Source organism: Notechis scutatus, chromosome 8 (genome assembly GCF_049901735.1).
Source record: "Notechis scutatus isolate UNSWTSFEM ecotype Mainland chromosome 8, rNotScu1.2, whole genome shotgun sequence".
Lineage (NCBI taxonomy): Eukaryota > Metazoa > Chordata > Lepidosauria > Squamata > Elapidae > Notechis > Notechis scutatus.
In genome coordinates, this window is record NC_142016.1 from 24,828,573 (window position 1) to 24,849,216 (window position 20,644).

The following is a 20,644-nucleotide window of genomic DNA, read 5'->3' on the forward strand; positions in this document are numbered from 1 at the left end:
ACGGAAACCAAGTTTATGTTCCATCTTTTCTTCTTCTTCTTCTTCTTCTTCTTTCCCCTAATGTGGTTGCCAAGCTAATTTTCTTTCCTGTTTTAAGTAATTTTATCAGATTTGTATATTCGGTATTGGAATTTCTGTGTATTTAAAACAAAAATATTTTTTAAAAGAATGGCACAGAGGGCACTGGAAAGGAATGCTCTATTATTTAAAACTGTACGATTGTAAATTAAAAAGGGGGGGAAAAAAACACCATTACACTTAATGGAAGCAGCCTGGCGTTTGCATTCTTATCCTCGCCGCGTACTGAAATGGTTTCGTTTCCGGCAACAACATAAAGCGTTTCCTCACCTTTTTTTTTTTTTTAAAAATTCTATCTACACCAATTTTAAAACTTTCATGGTGTAATCCTTTTCTCCTGCTCCCCTCTAAAATCTTGGGCAGAGAGTAAACATCCGTTTCCTTGGATTGGAAAATCCATCATCATCTAAGGCTTAATAAACTACAGTCACGGTCATAAACAAGACTGATCCAAGTTACTAGTCCACAAGAGTCTGTTTCACTCTCAGTTGCAATCTTAAAACTCCATACTGACAAGCACTGTAGGATTCTGTTTTGGTAGGTTGGTTTCACCTAATTATTGAAAACCTGAATTCAGTTTCCATCCTCTACATCACACATCACACTTCTTGAATTCCTTCGGTGAATAGACTTAGAATAACTTTATTGTCACTTTGAATGTATACTAATCGGCATATATTAAAATGAAATTCCCTTGCATTCAGCTCTCAAGAGGGTCTCCACCTCCAATTGGAGAAAGGAAAAAAAATAATCATTTTATGTATTAAGTTTATATTGCCACCGCTATCTCGAGTGACTCTGGGCGGCTCACCATAGCGTTAAAACATAATATAAAGGCATTAGCTCAATACCCGTGCTTCGCTACAAAACTATGTGGTCGGGCTTAGTTTTTGGGGAGGAAAATAAGTGGGGGGGGGGAATTGTGCCTCTGCCTACCAGCATCCATTGATATTCATCTGGCTAGCGTCCTGTCAGTGTGTGAGAGAGTTGAGGGCTGTTTGGAAACTGAAACAGTATGTGCTGTGTGAGCAGGAAGGAGACAGCAAGGAGCCTGGGCGTGGCTTAGCTCAACTGTTCAGTACTAAAGCTGCTTGTTGCTCTGAAACTGAAGCTGAAACTCCTCTGCTTGTGTTTTGCATTTGGAACAGATTTCAGGTGGGGAGGGGGAGTAGAACTCCTTAGCATCAGAGCGTGTTAATAATAATAATAATACAAAATACTAATGCTCTGATGATCATTTCGAAAAATCCCTTCTTAGTGAGCTAGAAGCCAAGAGGAAGATACGTGCCAAATTACAGTTCTGGAGATTTGGTGATGATGCATGAGTGGTATTTCGCTTTTATATATAGGTATAGATTCAAATTAAGATTAACAATCACAGAGAAAAAACGTTCTTATTAATAAGGAAAAAATATTATTAAATTTATATTCTCGCCACTCTTGAGGGCCTCTGGGCAGCATTAAGATTGGCAACGATTAGAGGAATATACAGTATATATATATAACCAAAGATAACCAAAGATATATCTATATATCTATCTATCTATCTATCTATCTATCTATCTATCTATCTATCTATCTTTTGTTATTCGGGTTTTCTCCAGCGTAAGATTGGAAGTATCTAGGCAACATTTCGACGAAGTCTCATTCTCTGAAGCACAGAGCTGAAGACACAAGCCTGAAGATGATGAATGAGACTTCATCGAAACGTTGCCTAGATACTTCCAATCTTCGGAGAAAACCCGAATAACCAAAGATCCACAAATACCCGCGAGAACCTCAGAAAACACACACACACACACACATATATATATACACACACACATACATCTATCTGTCTATATCTATTTCTATCTCTCTATATGTCTGTATGTATCTATCTCTATCTATCTATCTCTTTATATTATATCTATCTATCTCTATTAATCTATCTATTAATCTATCTATATATTATATCTATCTCTATTTATCTATTATCTCTCTATCCATATCTATCTCTATATATCTGTCTACCAATATATCTACCTATCTACCTATCTATCTCTTTGGCCTCTTAATACACTCGGACCAATTGCCACTTAGGCACAGAACACCCTCTATGTGTATATACACGCGTGTTTGTGCATGCACACGTAAAACCTACGCCTCCCCTGAGACGAAAGCTCGGCGTCCAAGGAAGAACTCTGCACCCGCTCAGAAGCAAGGCGGCCCCGCGTTAGAAGCGCCTCTTCCCGGGATGCTCTTCAAGGAAGCCGGCGGCCAGCTGTTCCTGCAAAGGCCGCCCCCGCAGCAGTCCGCGCGCTCCGATTGGTCGACGATTGATACTTCTTTCCCCCCACGATACTCTCCTGTGTCTGGCACGTTGCCATAGTGAAGAGGGGGGGCGTCATCGAGGGCGCCTTCCCATTGGCTGAAGGGTGTTGCGGGCGTTCTGAGCTGCGATGCTTTTTTTTTTTTTTTCCCCCTTTTAATCCCTTACTCCCGATTGGCCGGGAAGAAAAAACAACAACAACCAACCAACGGTTGGGAGGAGGCCCTTCGGTTGCTAGGATAAGCCGTCGGCCAATCCCAGGCGTCTCGCAAGGGCTTAAGGGCCGCCTCGGATTGGCGGCTCGCGGGGAGGGGAAGGATCAAGCCCGTGCTTGTCATTGGCGGGCGGCGTTTGACGTCAGTAGGAAGCGCGCGGACGGTGCAGCCAATGGGAGGAAAAAAAGCTCGGGAGGGCGGGACTGTAGGGCTTGCGCGAGCGGCGCTCGGTTCGAGGGCAAGGGCGGGGTGGCATTCCTGCGGAGACATGGAGGCGGAAGACGTCCAGGGGTGAGCGGGGGCGGGGCCGGGGGGAGGGGCCTAAGGACAGCCAACGGGGTGTGGGGTGGGGGTGTAAATGGGGGTCCCCGCGCTCGCCCCCCCATTGGTCAGCCTGTCCTACCTCGCAGGGTTGTTGTAGACGCAGAGGTCCCCAAACTTGGCCAACTTTAAGACTTGTGGACTTCAACTCCCAGAATTCCTGAGCTGACATGACTGGAGGGGGAACTCTGGGAGTTGAAGTCCACAAGTCTTATAAAAAGCTGTCAAGCCTGAGACCCCCTGGTCTACAGTATCTATCTTCTATCTCCATTTCTGTCTCTCTCTCTCTTCTCTGTCTCTCTTTCTGTCTGTCTATCTAAACCAAGGGCCTTCAACCTTGGCAAGTTTAAGACTGGTGGACTTCAACTCCCAGAATTCCTGAGCTAACATGACTGGAGGAGGAATTCTGGGAGTTGAAGTCCACCAGTCTTAAAGTGGCCAAGTTTGAAGACTCCTGTTCGTAGGGGGAGTTTGCAGAAGGAGCCCTATAGGGGCGGGATGGAGTGGGGTGGGCTAGAGCCAGCCAAGGGGGAGCTGCAGCTGGTGAAGGATTCCCGGGGGACCCCACGCTCACACCTCCCCCCCTTGCCAGCCTGTCCTACCTCGCAGGGTCGTTGTAGGGGAGTTTGCAGAAGGAGCCCCATAGGGGCAGGAGGGTGGCGATGGAGCCCTTAGACCTGTGTTGGCAAACCTATGGAACGCGTGCCAGAGGTGGCACGCAGAGCCCTCTCAATGGGCATGGCACCATCACCAGCTGCACTTCTGTTTCTGGCTGGTCTTCGTGGGTGCAGGAGCGCTGGAAAACGGTCCGAAAAATGACCCAAAACAGGCCATTTGGGGGCAGTTTTCAGGCCTTTCAGGCTGTTTTCAGGCCAAAACAGCCCAAAACATCCTAAAAATAGCCTGAAATCAGCCCGAAAATTGGTCCAAAAAACAGCCTGAAAACGGCCAAGGAAAAATGCATTTTCCAGGCTGTTTCTTGGGCTGTTTTGGGGTTGTTTTTCTTGCCAAAATTGGCCCCCCAAATGGCCTGAAAACGGCCAAAAAAAAGAGGCCATTTTCCAGGCTGTTTCTTGGGCTGTTTTGGGGTTGTTTTTCTTGCCAAAATTGGCCCCCAAAATGGCCTGAAAACAGCCCCCAAAATGGCCCCAAAACAGGCATGCATGCACCGGCCAGCTGGCCTTCGGTTTTCCAGTGCTCTGGCACACACACACATGTACATGCCTGCACGCACGTTCCGGTTTTGGCACTCGGTGCCGAAAAGGTTCGCCATCACTGGCTTAGACTCTCCTCCCCTGCAAGGCCACAGAAGCCCTCTGGACAGGTTGCCCCACTCATCCAGGTGGGGGTCATCCTATTCTCCTCTGAAGGCAGGACAAGAAACAATGCTTGGAGAATTCTGGGAGTTGAAGTCCACCAGCCTTAAAGTGGCCAAGTTTGGGGACCCCCCCAATGGATACTATCTTGGCTTTATTGATTATCGTCCTTTGTAGGTTTCCGTCTATGAAAACCTTCGCCGAGGTGGCCGAAGCTGGTGTCTCCAGCCCTCGATTCATGACGCTTTGCTCGTGGCTGGTTTCAGAGCTCCGAACTCTATGTCGGCTGGAAGAGGACGTAAGCCCGGTGCAGGGTAGGTGGGCTCTTCCGCCTTTGCAGCAGGGAAAGGCGGTTTCCACTTTCAGGGCTCTGCAGAGATGGGACTTTGGATTGCGAATCGAGGCTAGAGAGCAGGAGAGAACAAATCGAGAATACAAAGAATGTGAGAAGGGAGGAAGGGGGAGGAGGGAAGAGAAGAGAAAAGTCAGGCAGGAAGGAAGAGGAAGGGAAAGAAAGAGGAAGGGAAACGGAAGGAAGGAAAGGGATGGAAGGGGAAGGGAGGAGAAAGGAAGAAGGGAAGGGAAGGAAAGAAAAGAGGGGAAGGAAATAAGGAAGGTGGCAAGGAAGGGAGAGGAAGGGAAGAGGAAGGGAGGGAAGGGAAGGAAGGAAGGGAGGAAAGGAAGAGGAAGGAAGAGAAGAAGGGAAGGGAAATGGAAGGAAGGAAAGGGATGGAAGGGGAAGGGAAGGAAGGAAGAAGGGAAGGGAAAAGGAAGGAGAAGGAAGGAAAGGGAAGGAAGGGGAATGGAATGGAAGACAAGGAGCTAGAAACGAGCAACTTGGAAAGGTTAAAAGTGAGCAGAGGCTAAAGGGGAGATGATAGAAACCTCTTTTTTTTTCCCAATTAAATCATTCTGATCCTAAACAACTCTAAGCCATTTCATCCTATCAGGACCTGAGGATGCCGAGACATTTCAGATTGAAATAAGTGGCCTCCTGGGTGAGCTGCATTGCCCGTATCCTTCACTGACCACAGGGGACGTCCTGGCTAGACTCAGCACCCAAGACCACTGCCTGCAGCTTCTCTGTAAGTAGAGAGAGAGAATTGGGGCATCACACTAACACCATAGCTTAATCGTGGCTTGTGAACAGCAACCCTCCTCCTCCTCCTCAGACCCCACATTCTTCTAGCAATGATAATGTTACCCAGTTGGATAATGAAATCTCCTCCTCCTCCTCCTCTTCCTCCTCCTCCTCCTCCTCTCCTCCTCCTCTCCTCCTCCTCCTCCTTCTGTCTTCTTCCTCCTCCTCCTCCTCTCCTCCTCCTCCTCCTTCTGTCTTCCTCTTCCTCCTCCTCCTCCTCTCCTCCTCCTCCTCCTTCTGTCTTCCTCCTTCCTCCTCCTCCTCCTTCTTCCTCCTCTTCCTCCTTCCTCTTACTTCTGATTAGGTGGCCAAAGTCTTTGAGTTTCATCTTCAGGATCTGGCCTTCTAAAGAGCAGCCAGGGTGGATCTCCTCTAGGACTGACCGGTTGGATGGCCTTGCAGTCCAAGGGACTCGCCGGAGTCTCTTCCTCCAGCCCCCAAGTTCAAAGGCCTCCATTCTTTGGCACTCGGCCTTCCTCATGATCCAGCTTTCACAGCCATACATTGCAAGTGGGGAAAAAACATAGCCTCAAACATATTTAAACATGCAATGGGGGTGTGGGGAAACATACTAAGAAGCAGCAAAATGTTCCTTTTTCCCCCCCTCCATCTCTCCCTTCCTTCCTTCCTTCCATCCATCCATCCCAGATTTTTTGAGCTCGGAGCTGATGGCTGCCCGGCTCCAGGCCAGGAAAACACTCCAATCAGCAAAGCAAGACGACAAAAATAACGAAGCAGTGCGAGAACTTCATCAGATCTGCCACGTCCTGGGGATGCCTGAGCCAGACCCGGCTTCCCCTGTGGCTCAGGTTATGGAGGACATTGGATCCCAGGTGAGACCCGACACCCCGATCTAGAGTCTACATCTTTTACCTCGTGGCGACCGAAGCTGGATGCAGTATTCCAAGTGTGGTCTTAACCAAGGCTTTATCAAGCGGTATTATTGGGTTAATAATGGTGGTATTATCTGCCTCTTTCTCTTCGCCAAGCTACGAAACGCTAACTCCTTGCTTCCTTCAGGTTTCGGAGGCCCTCTCCGCTGCACAGGGGCTTGAGCCCCAGTGGACAGCACCGCTCCTGAAGGCCCCGCTGACCTCTGAGCAATGGGTAGGAGGGCCACTAGAGATGGCAGGAGAGGAGAAGGCGGGTGGGCTTTCTGGTTTGGCGCTGATGGACCTTAAACATCTCTGCTTCCCCTTTTCACTCTCCTTAAAATACCAGAAAGCACTGGACCAGATCAAGCAAGTGCTGGGGGCCGAATACCAGTGCCGAAGACACATGATGCTGACCCGTTTCGACGTCACCGTTGCATCCTTCCATTGGTCTGAGAGAGCCAAGGTACATTCCGGGAGCTGTTGAACTAGCAGCATTGATTTCATTCTGAAACTAACTAATAAATAACTAAATAACAAAGTAAATAACTAAATAAGAAATGAACTAAGTAAATAACGAAACAAAGTAAATAACTAAATAACTAAATAAACTAAGTAAATAACTAACAAAGTAAATAACTAAATTAAATAACTAAATAACAAATGAACTAAGTAAATAAATAATTAACTAACGAAATAAAGTAAATAACTCACTAACTCGATTCATTAATTCATATCCCATGTTTATTACTTTTTTTTTAAAACAGTTTATTAGTTTTTACAATTAAAAACAACCAACGATACATACACAAACGAGAGAAAAAGGAAGAAAAGAAAGAAAAGAAAAGATTGAAAAGAAAGAAAAAGAAAGAAAAAGAGGGAAGAAAAGTTAAAAGCATTCTTATTTTTACAGTTTGCAAGATCTTTTTTTCATAGCCTTTGATTTATGTCATATACACACACCTATTCTATACATATATCGCTATCTCATTATTATAGGTTAATACTTCCTCTTATGCCTTATGGTATATAATTTATCTTTGATCAATCCAATTATACCAACAATTCCAACTATCATAATATAGTGAAGTATCTTTGTTTTTTAGTGCCAAAGTCAGTTTGTCCATTTCTGCACATTTTGAAATTTTATCGATAATCACTTAATCTGGTGGAATTTGATGTTGTTTCCAGTATTGAGCGAAGGCTAATCTGGCCGCGGTTAAGATGTGTATTGTTATGTATTTAGCTTTTTTGGAAATTTGTTTGTCAAAGATCCCTAGTAGGAAGGACTCTGGTTTATATTCGATCTGCTCTTTTGTAATTTCTTCCAACCACGTTTTGATTTTCTTCCAGTAATTTTGGGTTTCTGTACATGTCCACCACATATGGAAAAAGGTTCCTTTATTACTTTTTAATAACTTGGGCCGGCGAATGTATCCAGCAAACTTTCCTCCTCCTATTTTCCCCACAACAACCACCCTGTGAAGTGGGCTTGGGCTGAGAATGAGTGGCCCAATGTCACCCAGCTGGCTTGCTTGCTTAAGGCAGGACGGAAACTCACCGTCACCTGGTGATTGGCCCAAAGTTGCCCACCTGGTTTTCATATCTAAGACCAAACCAGAACTCACCGTCTCTTAGTGATTGGCTCAAAGTCGCCCATCCAGTTTTCATCTGTAAGACCAAACTAGAACTCACCGTCTCCTGATGATTGGCCCAAAGTCACCCAGCCGGCTTTACTTAAGGTGGGACTAGAACTCACCGTCTCCTAGTGATTGGCTCAAAGTTGCCCATCCAGCTTTCATCTCTAAGACTGAACTAGAACTCACTGTCTCCTGGTGATTGGCCCAAAGTCACCCAGCCGGCTTTCATACCTAAAGTGGGACTAGAACTCCCAATCTCCTAGTGATTGGCTCAAAGTCGCCCATCCAGTTTTCATCTGTAAGACCAAACTAGAACTCACCATCTCCTGATGATTGGCCCAAAGTCACCCAGCCGGCTTTACTTAAGGTGGGACTAGAACTCCCAATCTCCTAGTGATTGGCCCAAAGTCACCCATCCAGCTTTCATCTCTAAGACCAAACTAGAACTCACTCTCTCCTGGTGATTGGCCCAAAGTCACCCAGTCAGCTTCCGTGCCTAAGACCAAACTAGAACTCACCATCTCTCTCGTCCCCCGCCAGAACCGAAGCACCGCCATGTCCGAAGCCTTCCAACCTTTACGGCAGTCTTTGCCGGAGAATTCCCAGCTCTGCCTTTCCCACCTGCTGGCTGCCCGGGAGGACTTTTCTCGGATTGTGAAGACCAGCAGCGAGGCCTTGCGGAGGAAGACCAGTTGTGCTATCAACAAGGTATGAGCTGGAGGGGACATCCAGGCCACCAAACAGCTGGAGGTGGAAGGAGGGAGGGAGAGGGAGCCCCCAGGGGGGCTTCACGGCTTGGCCCAATGGCAGGTTCACTCAACAGACTGTCGTTTGGCCTAGCAAAACCCGGATTTTACACCTACAGCTTTGCCTCCTGAAAGGAGTTGATTCTTGGGATGGAGAGGCTGAGGAGGGAGGATGCTGGTGTCCTCTCCTTTCAGCTTTCCTTTCTTTCCTTCTTTCTTTCTTTCCTTCTTTCTTTCTTTCTTTCTTTCTTTCTTTCTTTCTTTCTTTCTTTCTTTCTTTCTTTCATCATTCCTTCCTTCCTTCCTTCCTTTTCCCTCTCTCTCCTGTCTTCCCTTCCCCTTCCTCCCTCCCTCTTCTTTTCCCTTCCCTTCCCTTTACCTTTCTTTTCTTTTCCCTTCTCTCTCCTTCCTTCCTTTTTCTCCCTCTCTCCTCCCTCCCATCCATCTTTACTTCTTTTCCTTCCTCTACTGTCCCCTCTACACCCTTTCCCTTTTCCCTTCTGTCTGCTTCCTTCCTTTTTCCTCTCCTGTCTTCCCTTCCTCTTTACTTCCTTCCTTCTGTTACCTCTCTCCTGTCTTCCTTCCCCTCCCTCCCTCCCTCCCCTCCCTTCCTCCTCTCCTCTCTTCCCTTCCCTTTCTTTTCTCTTTCCCTTCCTCTCCCTTCTCCCTTCTGTCTCCTCCCTCCCTCCCTCCCTCCTTCCCTCCCACAGGTCTTGATGAAGGGCAGCGTGCCAGACCGGGGAGGACGCCCGAACGAAATCGAGGCTCCCATGCCCACCTGGGAGAAGAGGAGAGAAGGAGGCGGTGGAGGTGGCCAGCGCTGGGCGAAATGGGGCAAGAAAAAGAAGAAATAAGGGAAGAGGGGATGAAACCAGCTGCTGTTGGGTTGGCGTGGCCAGAAAGTGTGACACGAAGGAAGTGCCACGGATTCTTACCCAGCGTGTCCAATTCTCCATCTTGCCTTTCTCCAGGCAAGCCAGCTTTAAATAAGGATGCGGTTCTTTGGCACTCCAGGTGTGCCTCCAGGTGTGCCCATAAATAAGGCCAACTCCCCTAATCCAAAGATCATGTTGACCTTAGGGGGAAGCATAACCCTCCTAAGGCTACAGGGAAGGTGGGCCACGTGCCACAGCAGCTGGGTTGCTTTGAAAGCCGCGAAGCATTTCTCGGCTGTCGGAAATCCAAAATAAGTATTTTATATTTGGACTTTTTATTTTCACCCTGAGCATGTCATGGAAGGGGGTGCCTAAGCAGTGGAAAGAGGATAAGATCAGTGGGTTTGGAACTAGATTTCTACTCTAAAGGAAGATTCCAAATTAGGTATCTTGTTAATTCAAAAAGCAGAAATGCATAAGGTTGTTTTTTTGTTTTGTTTTTTGGCGGGGGCTGGTTATTATTGGAGGTGCCTCTTTTCTCCCTGTTGATAATCTTGTGGTGGTGGTGGAGTTGCTTGAACCCGATGCTGTTTTTTTAAGAGGAGGAGGAGGAGGACTAGAACATTCTTAATCTCCAGTCAACATACCTGCTTAGCTTCCCTGGCTTGGGAATAAGGGAATTGTGGCTTATGTATCTGGGAGGCCCAGGATGTTCATCCGTATTGATGGCCCAGGAGCCTTTTGTATTTTTTTTTTAAAGGGGGGGGGGTGTTGTTTGGGGATGGGACCAATAGACGTGGTTGAAATGTAATATTCTGGGATTGCTAGCGCAGCTCAGATTTCTCATATTGTTCTCACTCAACCCAAACTCTGGCTGTGTAAAGATTCAAAATAAAACGTTTATTTTTTCTGCTTCTGGTTGGTTGTGTAGAGTTTCAGGTTGGGTAATTCTGGGAGCTGAAGTCCATCTTAAAAGCATGCCAGCTGGGGAATTCTGGGAATTGAAGTCCACCTATCTTAAAAGATGATAGCTGGGGAATTCTGGGAGTTGGTCCATCTTAGAAGCTTGCTGGCTAGGGAATTCTGGGAGTTGAAGTCATCTTAAAAGCATGCCTGCTGGGGAATTCTGGGAATTGAAGTCCACCTATCTTAAAAGATGGTAGCTGGGGAATTCTGGGAGTTGGTCCATCTTAGAAGCTTGCTGGCTGGGAATTCTGGGAGTTGAAGTCATCTTAAAAGCATGCCTGCTGGGGAATTCTGGGAATTGAAGTCCACCTATCTTAAAAGATGATAGCTGGGAATTCTGGGAGTTGGTCCATCTTAGAAGCTTGCTGGCTAGGGAATTCTGGGAGTTGAAGTCATCTTAAAAGCATGCCTGCTGGGGAATTCTGGGAATTGAAGTCCACCTATCTTAAAAGATGATAGCTGGGGAATTCTGGGAGTTGGTCCATCTTAGAAGCTTGCTGGCTAGAGAATTCTGGGAGTTGAAGTCATCTTAAAAGCATGCCTGCTGGGGAATTCTGGGAATTGAAGTCCACCTATCTTAAAAGATGGTAGCTGGGGAATTCTGGGAGTTGGTCCATCTTAGAAGCTTGCCTGCTGGGGAATTCTGGGAGTTGAAGTCCACCCATCTTAAAGCTGCAGGTGAACTTCTCGTGGCGAGGTCTATTTCACCATAGATTTCTCTCTATTTTGTAGCCAGCCTGCGTGATTAACTGGTCGTTGGACTTGGAAGTTCTCTCCCTTTCTGGTCTCTTTTCTCATGGATACTCAGACAGGCTACTTTTCGGTTAGGGATAATTAAAGCCGCTGCTATGAATTCTCCGAGTTGTGCTCTTTATTTACAAATCCCTCCAAAGCTGCCAGAGCCATAAAATGGGGCAGCTCATACATTAAAAAAACAACAACACACATAATAAATAAATTACAAATCCGAAGGTGCGTTGGTAAAGGACTCGGATTTGGCCCGTTCCTTCTCGGACTGCCAAGGTGGCTTCAACCAGAGAGCTGCTCGGCTGGACATGAACAAAACCCTCCCCTAGGACAGCGTCTTCTTCTCTGCTCCCAAATTTTCTTCTTCTTTGCCCGTTGGGTTTTTCGGCGGATGATGGCTTCCTCCGCCAGCCCTTTCCTCCCGCTCTCTCGGCCCGCCTGAGGCCCGATGCTTGCCCCATTCAGGAAAGCTCCCTTCTTAAGTTCCCAGAGTTTGTTGGCAACCGACCAGCTGGGCTCAGATAAACCGAGGCGCGATTTCGTAGAGGGATGCTGGGCTGCCCGTTTTCAAGAGCCTCCTGTTCTCGGCTTCCAGCTGCGTGTAGCGGTTCTGAAGGGACTGGTTGGCGGTCAGCAGCCTGTCCCGTTCCTGCAGGTCAGAGCAAGGGGGTTTAGAGACGGAATGATGGGAGGGGGGCATGCAGAAGCCCCCCCGCAGTGCTCTCTGAGCTTGGTTGTCCCAAAGCTCCTTCCCCCCTCCAAGAGGCAATTTTGTTTGTTTGTTTTCTTCTTTGAAAGAGAGAGGAGGAAGCCTAGAAAAATCAAGAGTTGCCTCTTGAAGAAAAAACAATAAAAAAGCACCTTTGGGACAATCATGAGCTGGATGACTTAGAATCTCCATAGACCCTCTGAGCTTGGTGGCTTTCTTGCAGACGTTTCATGACCAAACTAGGTGACATCATCAGTGCTAGGAGGGAGTGGGGTTTGTCAGGGGAGGAGGAGGAGGAGGAGGAGGACTATGGGGTCCTTGGTGCTCTCTGGGCTTGCTTGCCCAGACCATAGACCCTCTGAGCTTGGTGGCTTTCTTGCAGACGTTTCATTACCAAACTAGGTAACATCATCAGTGCTAGAAGGGAGTTGCATTTGCGGAGAGGGGAGGAGGAGGAAGAGGAGAACTGTGGGGTCCTTGGTGCTCTCTGGGCTTGGTTGTTTTCTTGCAGAGCTAGAAGGGAAGTGGGCTTTGCACTTATTTTTAATATACTACTTTTCATACACTATTTTATATATTTATATATTCTCGTGGCTTGCCCTGTCAGTGTTAGTGGGAGTGTTCTTGGTGATTAGGCTGTTGATGACTGTCAGCTTGTTTGGCGGTTCCTTGATTGGGGGTATTGTTTACTTCTTATAAACAAGTGGTAAACAATATTTCTTAATATCCCCATCAAGGACATGCCAAATAAGCAAACATCAGACAGCCCAAACCAAAGACCCTCCAAGATCACTCCCACCAACACCGAACAGGGCATGCCACAAGTACATAAAAAAACAAGAGCAAACCCCACTCTCTTCTAGCACTGATGATGTTACCTAGTTGGGTCATGAAATGTCTGCAAGGAAACAAACAGGCTCGGAGAGCACCTAGGACCTGTCTTCAGCCTATTATTTCCAGGTTGACTCTTCTCCTTGTTCAGTTTCCATCCATTATTCCTTGTCTGGCCTTACAGGCGCTTTAGAAAATAGCTTGACCCCCTTCCTCTCTGGGGAAGCCCCTCAAATATTGAAACACTGCTCTCCTGTCTCCCCTGGTCCTTCTCTTCACTAGACTAACCATGCCCAGTTCCTGCAATCGTTCGTCGTATGTTTTAGCCTCCAATCCCCTCATCATCTGTACTTTTTCTAGAGTATCAACGTCTATTTTTATAGTGCGCTGACCGAAACTGAATGCAATATATGCCACAGTTGTTTAAACAAGCCAGTGGTTCTCTGCGGGGCCAGTTTGGCCAGTAAATGCCTATTTTCTACAAAGCTGTCGTAAAAAAAAAATGTGTTCATGGTACTGTTAAGATGCCACAAATCTGGCCGGTGAACTCCACACATCTTAACGTGCCCGGGGTTGAGAAAAACATTGATTCTTATTATTTCCCCTGTCGATTATCCTCACCTTTTCCAGCTCCTTCACCAGTGCCATGAGTTGCTTCTGAGTTTTGTTGCAATCCTCTGCCAGCTGTTCTCGGTCCTCAGTTGCCGGGCTAGCCTGATCGGTCTGGGTGCTGGCATGTTTGACCATCCGGCTGCCCGGGCTGCTCGACAAGGAGACCACAGGGCTTTTGCCCTGTTCCCACCCTGGTGGGAAAAGGAACATTTCTTCCTCTGAGCCTGCAGGATGAAAAAGGCTTGGTTAGACGGAGAATCGCTGTGTCAACTCCTAAAATATTTCTATGGTCTTTTTAGAGTTGCCAACGGAAAGGGAGGGGGGGGAAAGGGGTTTGAAAGAGCAGCGCAGCAGCTTGCAAACCGAAAGTGCATTCCATAAATGTTTTCAAAGATAGTAACGAGGTGACTGAAGTTTCTGCAGCACAAAATTCTAACGGGAGAGCATGATTGCTGACTCTGGGCTATGGATGAGTCTCGTTGGAGAATATGATTCATGGGCGTGGCCAACTGGGTGGGTGTGGCCAGCTTGACACCACTCACTGGATATGGCCACCTGGGTGGGCGTGGCCAACTGGGAGGGCGTGGCCAGCTTGATGCCACTCACTGGATATGGTCAACTGGGTGGGCATGGCCAACTGGGTGGGTGTGGCCAGCTTGACACCACTCACTGGATATGGCCACCTGGGTGGGCGTGGCCAACTGGGAGGGCGTGGCCAGCTTGATGCCACTCACTGGATATGGCCAACTGGGGGCATAGCCAACTGGGTGGGCATGGCCAACTTAACGCCACTCACTGGATATGGCCAACTGGTTAAGCATGACTGACTGCATGGGTGTGGCCAGCTTGATGCCACTCACTGGATATGGCCAACTAGGTGGGCGTGGCCAACTGGGTGGGCATGGCCAGTTTGACACCACTCACTGGATATGGCCAACTGGTTAGGCGTGACTGACTGTGTGGGTGTGGCCAGCTTGACGCTACTCACTGGATATGGCCAACTGGGTGGGTGTGGGTGACTGGGTGGCCGTGGCCAACTGGGTGGGCATGGCCGGCTTGACGCTACTCACTGGATATGGCCAACTGGGTGGGTGTGGGTGACTGGGTGGGCGTGGCCAACTGGGTGGGCATGGCCGGCTTGACGCCACTCACTGGATATGGACAACTGGGTGGGTGTGGGCGACTGGGTGGGCGTGGCTAGCTTGATGCCACTCCCCAAATTGCTGGCCAGGTGTTTCCTCTTCGCATTGGCTCGCCCGGGCCGAAGCGACGCAGGCCGGCCCTTTGCATTTTCCAGGATGGCCTTGCAGGCCGGATCTGACCACATGACAGGCCGGGTTTGGCCCACAGGCCTTGTGTTTTTGACTCCCCTGGCTTATGGTCACAAATTGGGACCAGAATCTCCATCACTAAGCAATGTGGTTGTTAAGCGAGCCGTGCATGTTTATTTTATTTATTTTTCACTTTTTACTGTTTTACCCCCAACGGCCACATACCAGAGCTGGGATGGTGACTCATAGCTAGCATGGCTGTGGATGCGCGCGGTGTGCTGTCGGAGGAGGAGGAGGAGGAAGGGAAGCTGCGAGTGTGGCACTCCACCTCCACCTGGTTCTTGCAGTGTTTGTGACAGATCATGGCACAATCTAGAGAGAATCACAACAACAACAACAACAACAACAAAAGGGGGCTTCAAATCAAAGCAGTGAGAAGATGAATTGTTACCCCGCCCCCAATGGCTCCTGCTCCCAGCCTTCTCCAACCTGGTACTACAACACCCATGGGGCTGGGTCAAGGCACTTTTACTGCTTCAGTACTAAGGATACACATACACAAATACACTTTAAGGGACTGCCCAAATACACAATTTTCCTCCCAATGCAGGAACGTGACTTAAGGAGGGGTCAAACTCCAAATAAGGATGAGATGAGGTCAGGAGAACATTCAACTATGATTTCCGTTAAGATTTCTAAAATTTAATAGCTGGAGCAGCAGAGTTGTACAGTGAGCCAGAACACACAGTTGTGGTTCATTGGTACACGAATATTGTTTTTATACTCTGCCTTTTTTTCCCCTGTGTATGTGTAATTTACCTCACGATGTTCCTGCAGTGTTGATTTACCTCAGGATGCGCCTGTTTGCCTGATTATCTAGTTTGGTGTACATGCAGATTGCAAATATATTTATTTATATTTAAAACTACAAGCTGGTGTCGGCATCTATGGCTTTCATTTGGACACCGGCTGACAAAAAAGATGAATTTTCAGTTATTCTTAGCGTTGTTCTCAGTTATATATTCAGTTATTGTTAGGGTTATTCTCCAGCTCACTATAGACTCCTGGGTGCTCTAGTTGGTAGGTTTTTGTTGCGGATGTTTCATTACCAAACTAGGTAACATCATCAGTGCCAGAAGAGGGTGGGGATTGTGGAGAGGAGGAGGAGAGGAGGAGGGGGAGGAAGAGGAGGAGGAAGAAGAGGACAACGACTGTGGGGGTCCTTGGTGCTCTCTGAGCTTGCTTGTTTTCTTGCAGACGTTTCATTACCAAACTAGGTAACATCATCAGTGCTAGAAGGGAGTGGTGTTTGTGGGGAGTGGGAGGAGGAAGAGGAGGAGGAAGAAGAGGACAACGACTGTGTGCTCCTTGGTGCTCTCTGAGCTTGGTTGCTTTCTTGCGGACGTTTCATTACCGAACTAGGTAACATCATCAGTGCCAGAGGGATGTGGGGTTTGCTACAAACCCTAACCCCATTTAAGACCCAATGGCAGCTGTCCCAATTCGTTCCCCCCCCCAAAAAAAAACCTCCTCGAAAAGCAATTGTGCTGGCCCACAGAGCCCAGCAGAGGGCGCACTCACCCCTGCATCGGTATCCCTGCTTGGAGACTCCCCACAGCTACATCAGGAAAGGAAGAAGACAAATTAGGCCATTTTAGGTTGCAGCAAACACATCTGGACGATGCAAACAGATCCGTGAGCATCCCCAGCCATTTCTTGCACTAACAGATATTTAATTTTCATTTCATCTCCTTTGTCGCTTCCTTTCTCAGGTTTTATAGAGTCGGCCGCCTCAAATGTTTTATTAGAGAGGTTTCTTTGTTTGGTTGTCTGCAGTCCTCAGAGTTGGCTTTCCAACAGCAGGAGGGTGAATGGCTGGGGAATTCTGGGAGTTGTAGTCCCCATCTCTTAATTTGCTACGCGTGAGGAGCAGCGTTGTAGAACAATGTTTGTGCACGTGCAAAGCAGCTAGATAACGGGACTAAAGCATCCTTGATCATACTCTGGCCTCCAATCACTCTTCTTCTTTAAAAAAAAAAAAGCATGTTCCTAGTCCTGATGGAGGACCTAGAAGGCTGAGAGACTAGCAGGGCGGATAGTTCTGGAGAGAACTACTTAAATAGGCAGACTAAAACATGTGAAGAACCGTTGCAGGAATTGGGTATGTCTAGTTTAATGAAAAGAAGGACTAGGGGTGACATGTTAGCAGTCTTCCAATATCTCAGGGGCTGCCCCAAAGAAGAGGCAGTCAAGCTATTCCCCAAAGCACATGCAGGCAGGACAAGAAGCAACGGGTGGAAACTAATCAAGGAGAGAAGCAACTTAGAACTAAGGAGGAATTTCCTGACAGGGAGAACAACGAATCAGTGGAACTGTCAACTTAGAAAGCATTTCTATGGCCGTTTTATAGTTGCCAACAGAAAGGGAGGTGGGGGAAAGGGGTTTGAAAGAGCAGTGCGGCAGCTTGGAAATCAAAAGTGCATTCCGTGCATAGTTTTTCAAAGATAGTAACTAGGGGACTGGAGTTTCTGCCGTGCAAAATTCTAACTGGAGAGCATGATTGATGACTCTGGGCTATGGATGTGTCCCATTGGAGAATATGAATTACGATACACCCAGGGGGTGGGGTGGGGGGGAAAACCAGGGTCACGGATGTCTCAGAGTCAGCTACACCCAGGCAGTGCTGACATGTTAACTCCCAATAAATCCTGTTTAGTTTTGGGAGTTTGGCTCATGATTTAATTGGGGTAACTGCCGGAAGTTGTGGGTGCTCCAACACTGGAGGTTTTTAAGAAGAGATTGGACATCCATGGAGGCCTCTGTGGCGCAGTGGTTAGAGTGCAGTACTGCAAGCTACTTCTGCAGCCAGCTGCCTATAATTTTGCAGTTCAAATCCCACCAGGCTCAAGGTTGACTCAGCCTGCCGTCCTTCCGAGGTGGGTAAAATGAGGAGCCAGAGAGGGCTATAAAGCACTATAAAAAGGTATATAAGTTGAAGTTGCTATTTGTCTGAAATTGTACAGGGTGTCCTGCCTGAGCAGTGGGTTGGACTAGAAGACCTCCAAGGTCCCTTCCAACTGGGAGGAGGAGGAAGACGAGCAGGAGGATAAGAGTCTAGCTGCACAATTTCCCTTTCACCACTACTGGCTTCAGGGTACGGGTGCCAATTCTGGGCAACCCCTTCAGTTTTTATTTCTTAAGTTGTGCAAAAACATCTCTTGATATTATATTTCCAGTGGTCATTTCTGCCAATGGTGTGTGTGTGTGTGTGTGTGTGTGTGTATGTCACAGAAAAGGTGTGTAAACTTACAAAGCCACCGCAGTGGTCGCAGAAAGTGGGTTTCTTAAAGGTGACCTCTTGGAAATCGTGCAAAACCATGAGGCCCAGCTTGGAGAAGATGGCGCAGGCCCTCATGAAGTACTCCGACAGGTCGTCTCGGTTGCAGGTTCCTTCCCTGGGATAAAGAGAGGCAGTTTGGTCCAGTGGTTAAGGCTAGAAACTGGGAGCTGGTGAGTTCTAGTTCCACCGTGGCCATGAAAGCCAGTTGTCCAATCACCAGGTCAAGGTGAGCTCCAGCCCTGCCTTAGATATGAAAGCATTTCAACGAGACGCTCTAGGTCAGTGATGACTAACCTTTTTGGGCTCCTGTGCCAAAAATTGTGCGCACGCCAGCACACATGCAGTTACATGCCAGCACCCAGAATGTAATGTGCGCCCCATACCCCCTGCGCATGCATGCGCAATCCCCCATGCCCTCCCCTTACCTGCACTGCGCCTCATGGCTGATTTTCAGCGGCTTGAGGCCTTTTTCAGCCTCCCAGAGGCTTGGAAAAAAGCCTCTGCAAGGCTTTTCAGGTGGAATAATAGGCCTGTTTCATCACTTCCGGTATTACAGGAAGTGATGAAATGGGCCTATGATTAGACCTGAAAACACTTGCAGAGGCTTTTTCCAAGCTTCTGGGAGGCCAAAAGGCCTCAAACCAGCCGAAAAAATCAGTTGTGAGATGATTAGACCTGAAAACACTTGCAGAGGCTTTTTCCAAGCTTCTGGGAGGCCGAAAAAGGCCTCAAACCAGCCGAAAAAATCAGTTGTGAGATGCGCGCATGCGCAGTGCAGGTAAGTTTGCCTGCGGCTCGCGTGCCGGCACAAATGGCTCTGCATGCCACTTGTGGCACGCGTGCCATAGGTCTGCCATCACAGCCCTAGGTTTTCCACTTTACGGCAACCTAGCCAGATCTCCTTTCCATGCAGCCAAAGGTAGGCCTCAAAACTTTTAGCAACGGGTTTCTCTGCCTGGTTGCTAGGTGGGTGTGGCCATGGTGGGCGTAGCCTAGTCGGCCTCCTGCACCACGGCGGGAGGGGGGTGTTTTTGACCTCCCCAGGCTCTGGAGGATTTTCTCGAGCCTCCGGGAGGGTAAAAAGGGCCTCCCCAGGCTCCGGAGCCGCTCTGGAAGCCAGAAATGGGCCCATTTCCGGCCTTCCTGAATTTCCAGGAGGCCAGTTTTTCACCCCTCTCTGAGCCTCTGCGTGCCTCCTCCGCTTACCTGCGCCTGAAAGAGGCCGCATGGAGACTCCTGGGAGGGGAGGGGAGGGGAGGGGAGGGGCGGGATGGGCAGGGCCAGCCAGGAGTGGGATTTGGGGGTTCTCCAAATTGCACAGAATCTTAGCGAGGGGCGAACCCCCAGCAGAACCACCCTTGCAGGCAACCCCGGTGCTTACCGTTCTCTTTCCAGGCCGTAGAAGGAGAACGGGAAACTCATAGATATGGTCTCAAAATCTTCCTGAGAGATGCAACCCCGTTGGTCAGGGTCGTAATTCTTGAACACGGACTGTTGGAAAAAGAGAAGGGTAGAAACGCAGCCAGGGAGACACAAATGTCTACAGAGGAATTTATTGACTAAGTAGCTTGATACCTGTGTGCTTCACTTCGAAACTAGGGGCTTAGTTTTGGGGGAGGAAAATAAAGGGGAGGGGAAATTCTGCCTCTGCCTGCCAGCATCCATTGGTATTCATCTGGCTAGCGTTCTGTCAGTGTGTGAGAGAGCTGAGGGCTGTTTGGAAACTGAAATAGTATTTTCGGTGTGAGCAAGAAGGAGACAGCGAGGAGCCTGGGCGTGGCTTAGCTCAACTGTTCAGTACTCAAGCTGCTTGGTGCTGTGAAACTGAAACTGAAACTCCTCTGCTTTGCATTTGGAACAGATTTCTTTTCAGGTGGGGAGGGAGAATAGAACTCCTTAGCATCAGAGTGTGTTAATAATAATAATAATACAGGAAATACTAATGTTCTGATGGTCATTTTGAAGAATCCTTTCTTAGTGAGCCCCTAGAAGCCAAGAGGAAGATAAGTGCCAAATTTCAAGTTTGTAGGCTTTACGGTTCTGGAGATTTTGTGATGATGTGTGAGTGGTATTTTGATTTTAGATAGATGGATGGATGGATGGATGGATGGATGGATGGATGGATGGATGGATGGTGAGAGAGAAAAAGAAAAGAAAGAAAGAAAGAAAGAAAGAAAGAAAAGAAAGAAAGAAGATAGATGATGATAGATAGATAGATAGAATAGATGATAGAAAGATAGATAGATAGATAGATAGATAGATAGATAGATAGATAGATAGATAGATGATAGATAGATGATAGGTAGATAGATAGATAGATAGATAGATGATAGATAGATAGATAGATGATAGATAGATAGATAGATGATAGATAGATAGATAGATAGATAGATAGATAGATAGATGATAGATGATAGATAGATAGATAGATAGATAGATAGATAGATAGATAGATAGATAGATAGATAGATAGATAGATAGATAGATGATAGATAGATAGATAGAGAGATAGATGATAGGTAGATAGATAGATAGATAGATAGATAGATAGATAGATAGATAGATAGATAGATAGATATGATGATAGATAGATAGATAGATAGATAGATAGATAGATAGATGATAGATAGATAGATAGATAGATAGATAGATA

At 47.6% G+C, this 20,644-nt stretch overlaps 2 protein-coding genes and 1 long non-coding RNA gene across 4 annotated transcripts in view; 1 reads left to right on the forward strand and 2 right to left on the reverse strand.

Annotated features, from left to right (window-relative positions):
* Positions 1 to 988: 988 nt before the first annotated feature.
* The window catches only part of LOC148129979 (uncharacterized), a 63,990-nt gene continuing 44,334 nt past the window's right edge, over positions 989 to 20,644 (reverse strand). Inside the window, exon 2 of the long non-coding RNA XR_015750557.1 lies at positions 989 to 1,177. This is a non-coding gene — a long non-coding RNA (uncharacterized LOC148129979). The remainder of the gene's footprint in view (positions 1,178 to 20,644) is intronic.
* Positions 2,784 to 10,427, forward strand: TSLIG3C (tRNA splicing ligase complex subunit 3C). The gene is made up of 8 exons (XM_026688457.2): positions 2,784 to 2,895; positions 4,419 to 4,555; positions 5,192 to 5,326; positions 6,031 to 6,215; positions 6,403 to 6,489; positions 6,604 to 6,720; positions 8,435 to 8,602; positions 9,351 to 10,427. The coding sequence occupies exons 1-8, from the start codon at positions 2,873 to 2,875 to the stop codon at positions 9,492 to 9,494; spliced, it is 996 nt and encodes a 331-aa protein (XP_026544242.2). The 5' UTR covers positions 2,784 to 2,872; the 3' UTR covers positions 9,495 to 10,427.
* The window catches only part of RASGRP4 (RAS guanyl releasing protein 4), a 34,503-nt gene continuing 25,193 nt past the window's right edge, over positions 11,335 to 20,644 (reverse strand). Inside the window, exons 12-17 of one of the 2 annotated variants that reach the window (XM_087971219.1) lie at positions 19,373 to 19,482; positions 17,962 to 18,106; positions 16,233 to 16,269; positions 14,877 to 15,023; positions 13,390 to 13,604; positions 11,335 to 11,877 (exon numbers count right to left, since the gene is read on the reverse strand). In XM_087971219.1, coding sequence (XP_087827345.1) covers positions 11,746 to 11,877; positions 13,390 to 13,604; positions 14,877 to 15,023; positions 16,233 to 16,269; positions 17,962 to 18,106; positions 19,373 to 19,482 — 786 coding nt within the window. In that variant the 3' untranslated portion in view covers positions 11,335 to 11,745. Of the gene's footprint in view, positions 11,878 to 13,389; positions 13,605 to 14,876; positions 15,024 to 16,232; positions 16,270 to 17,961; positions 18,107 to 18,738; positions 19,483 to 20,644 lie in introns of those variants that run through there. The other variant, XM_087971220.1, reaches the window with a different exon arrangement.

Bases quoted from the DNA above. Each gene is read 5' to 3' on its own strand.
- TSLIG3C (XM_026688457.2), top strand. From the start codon at position 2,873: ATGGAGGCGGAAGACGTCCAGGG. The intron at 5,327-6,030 runs GTAAGTAGAGAG...CATCCATCCCAG, and splicing joins CCACTGCCTGCAGCTTCTCT to ATTTTTTGAGCTCGGAGCTG. The intron at 6,216-6,402 runs GTGAGACCCGAC...TGCTTCCTTCAG, and splicing joins TGGAGGACATTGGATCCCAG to GTTTCGGAGGCCCTCTCCGC.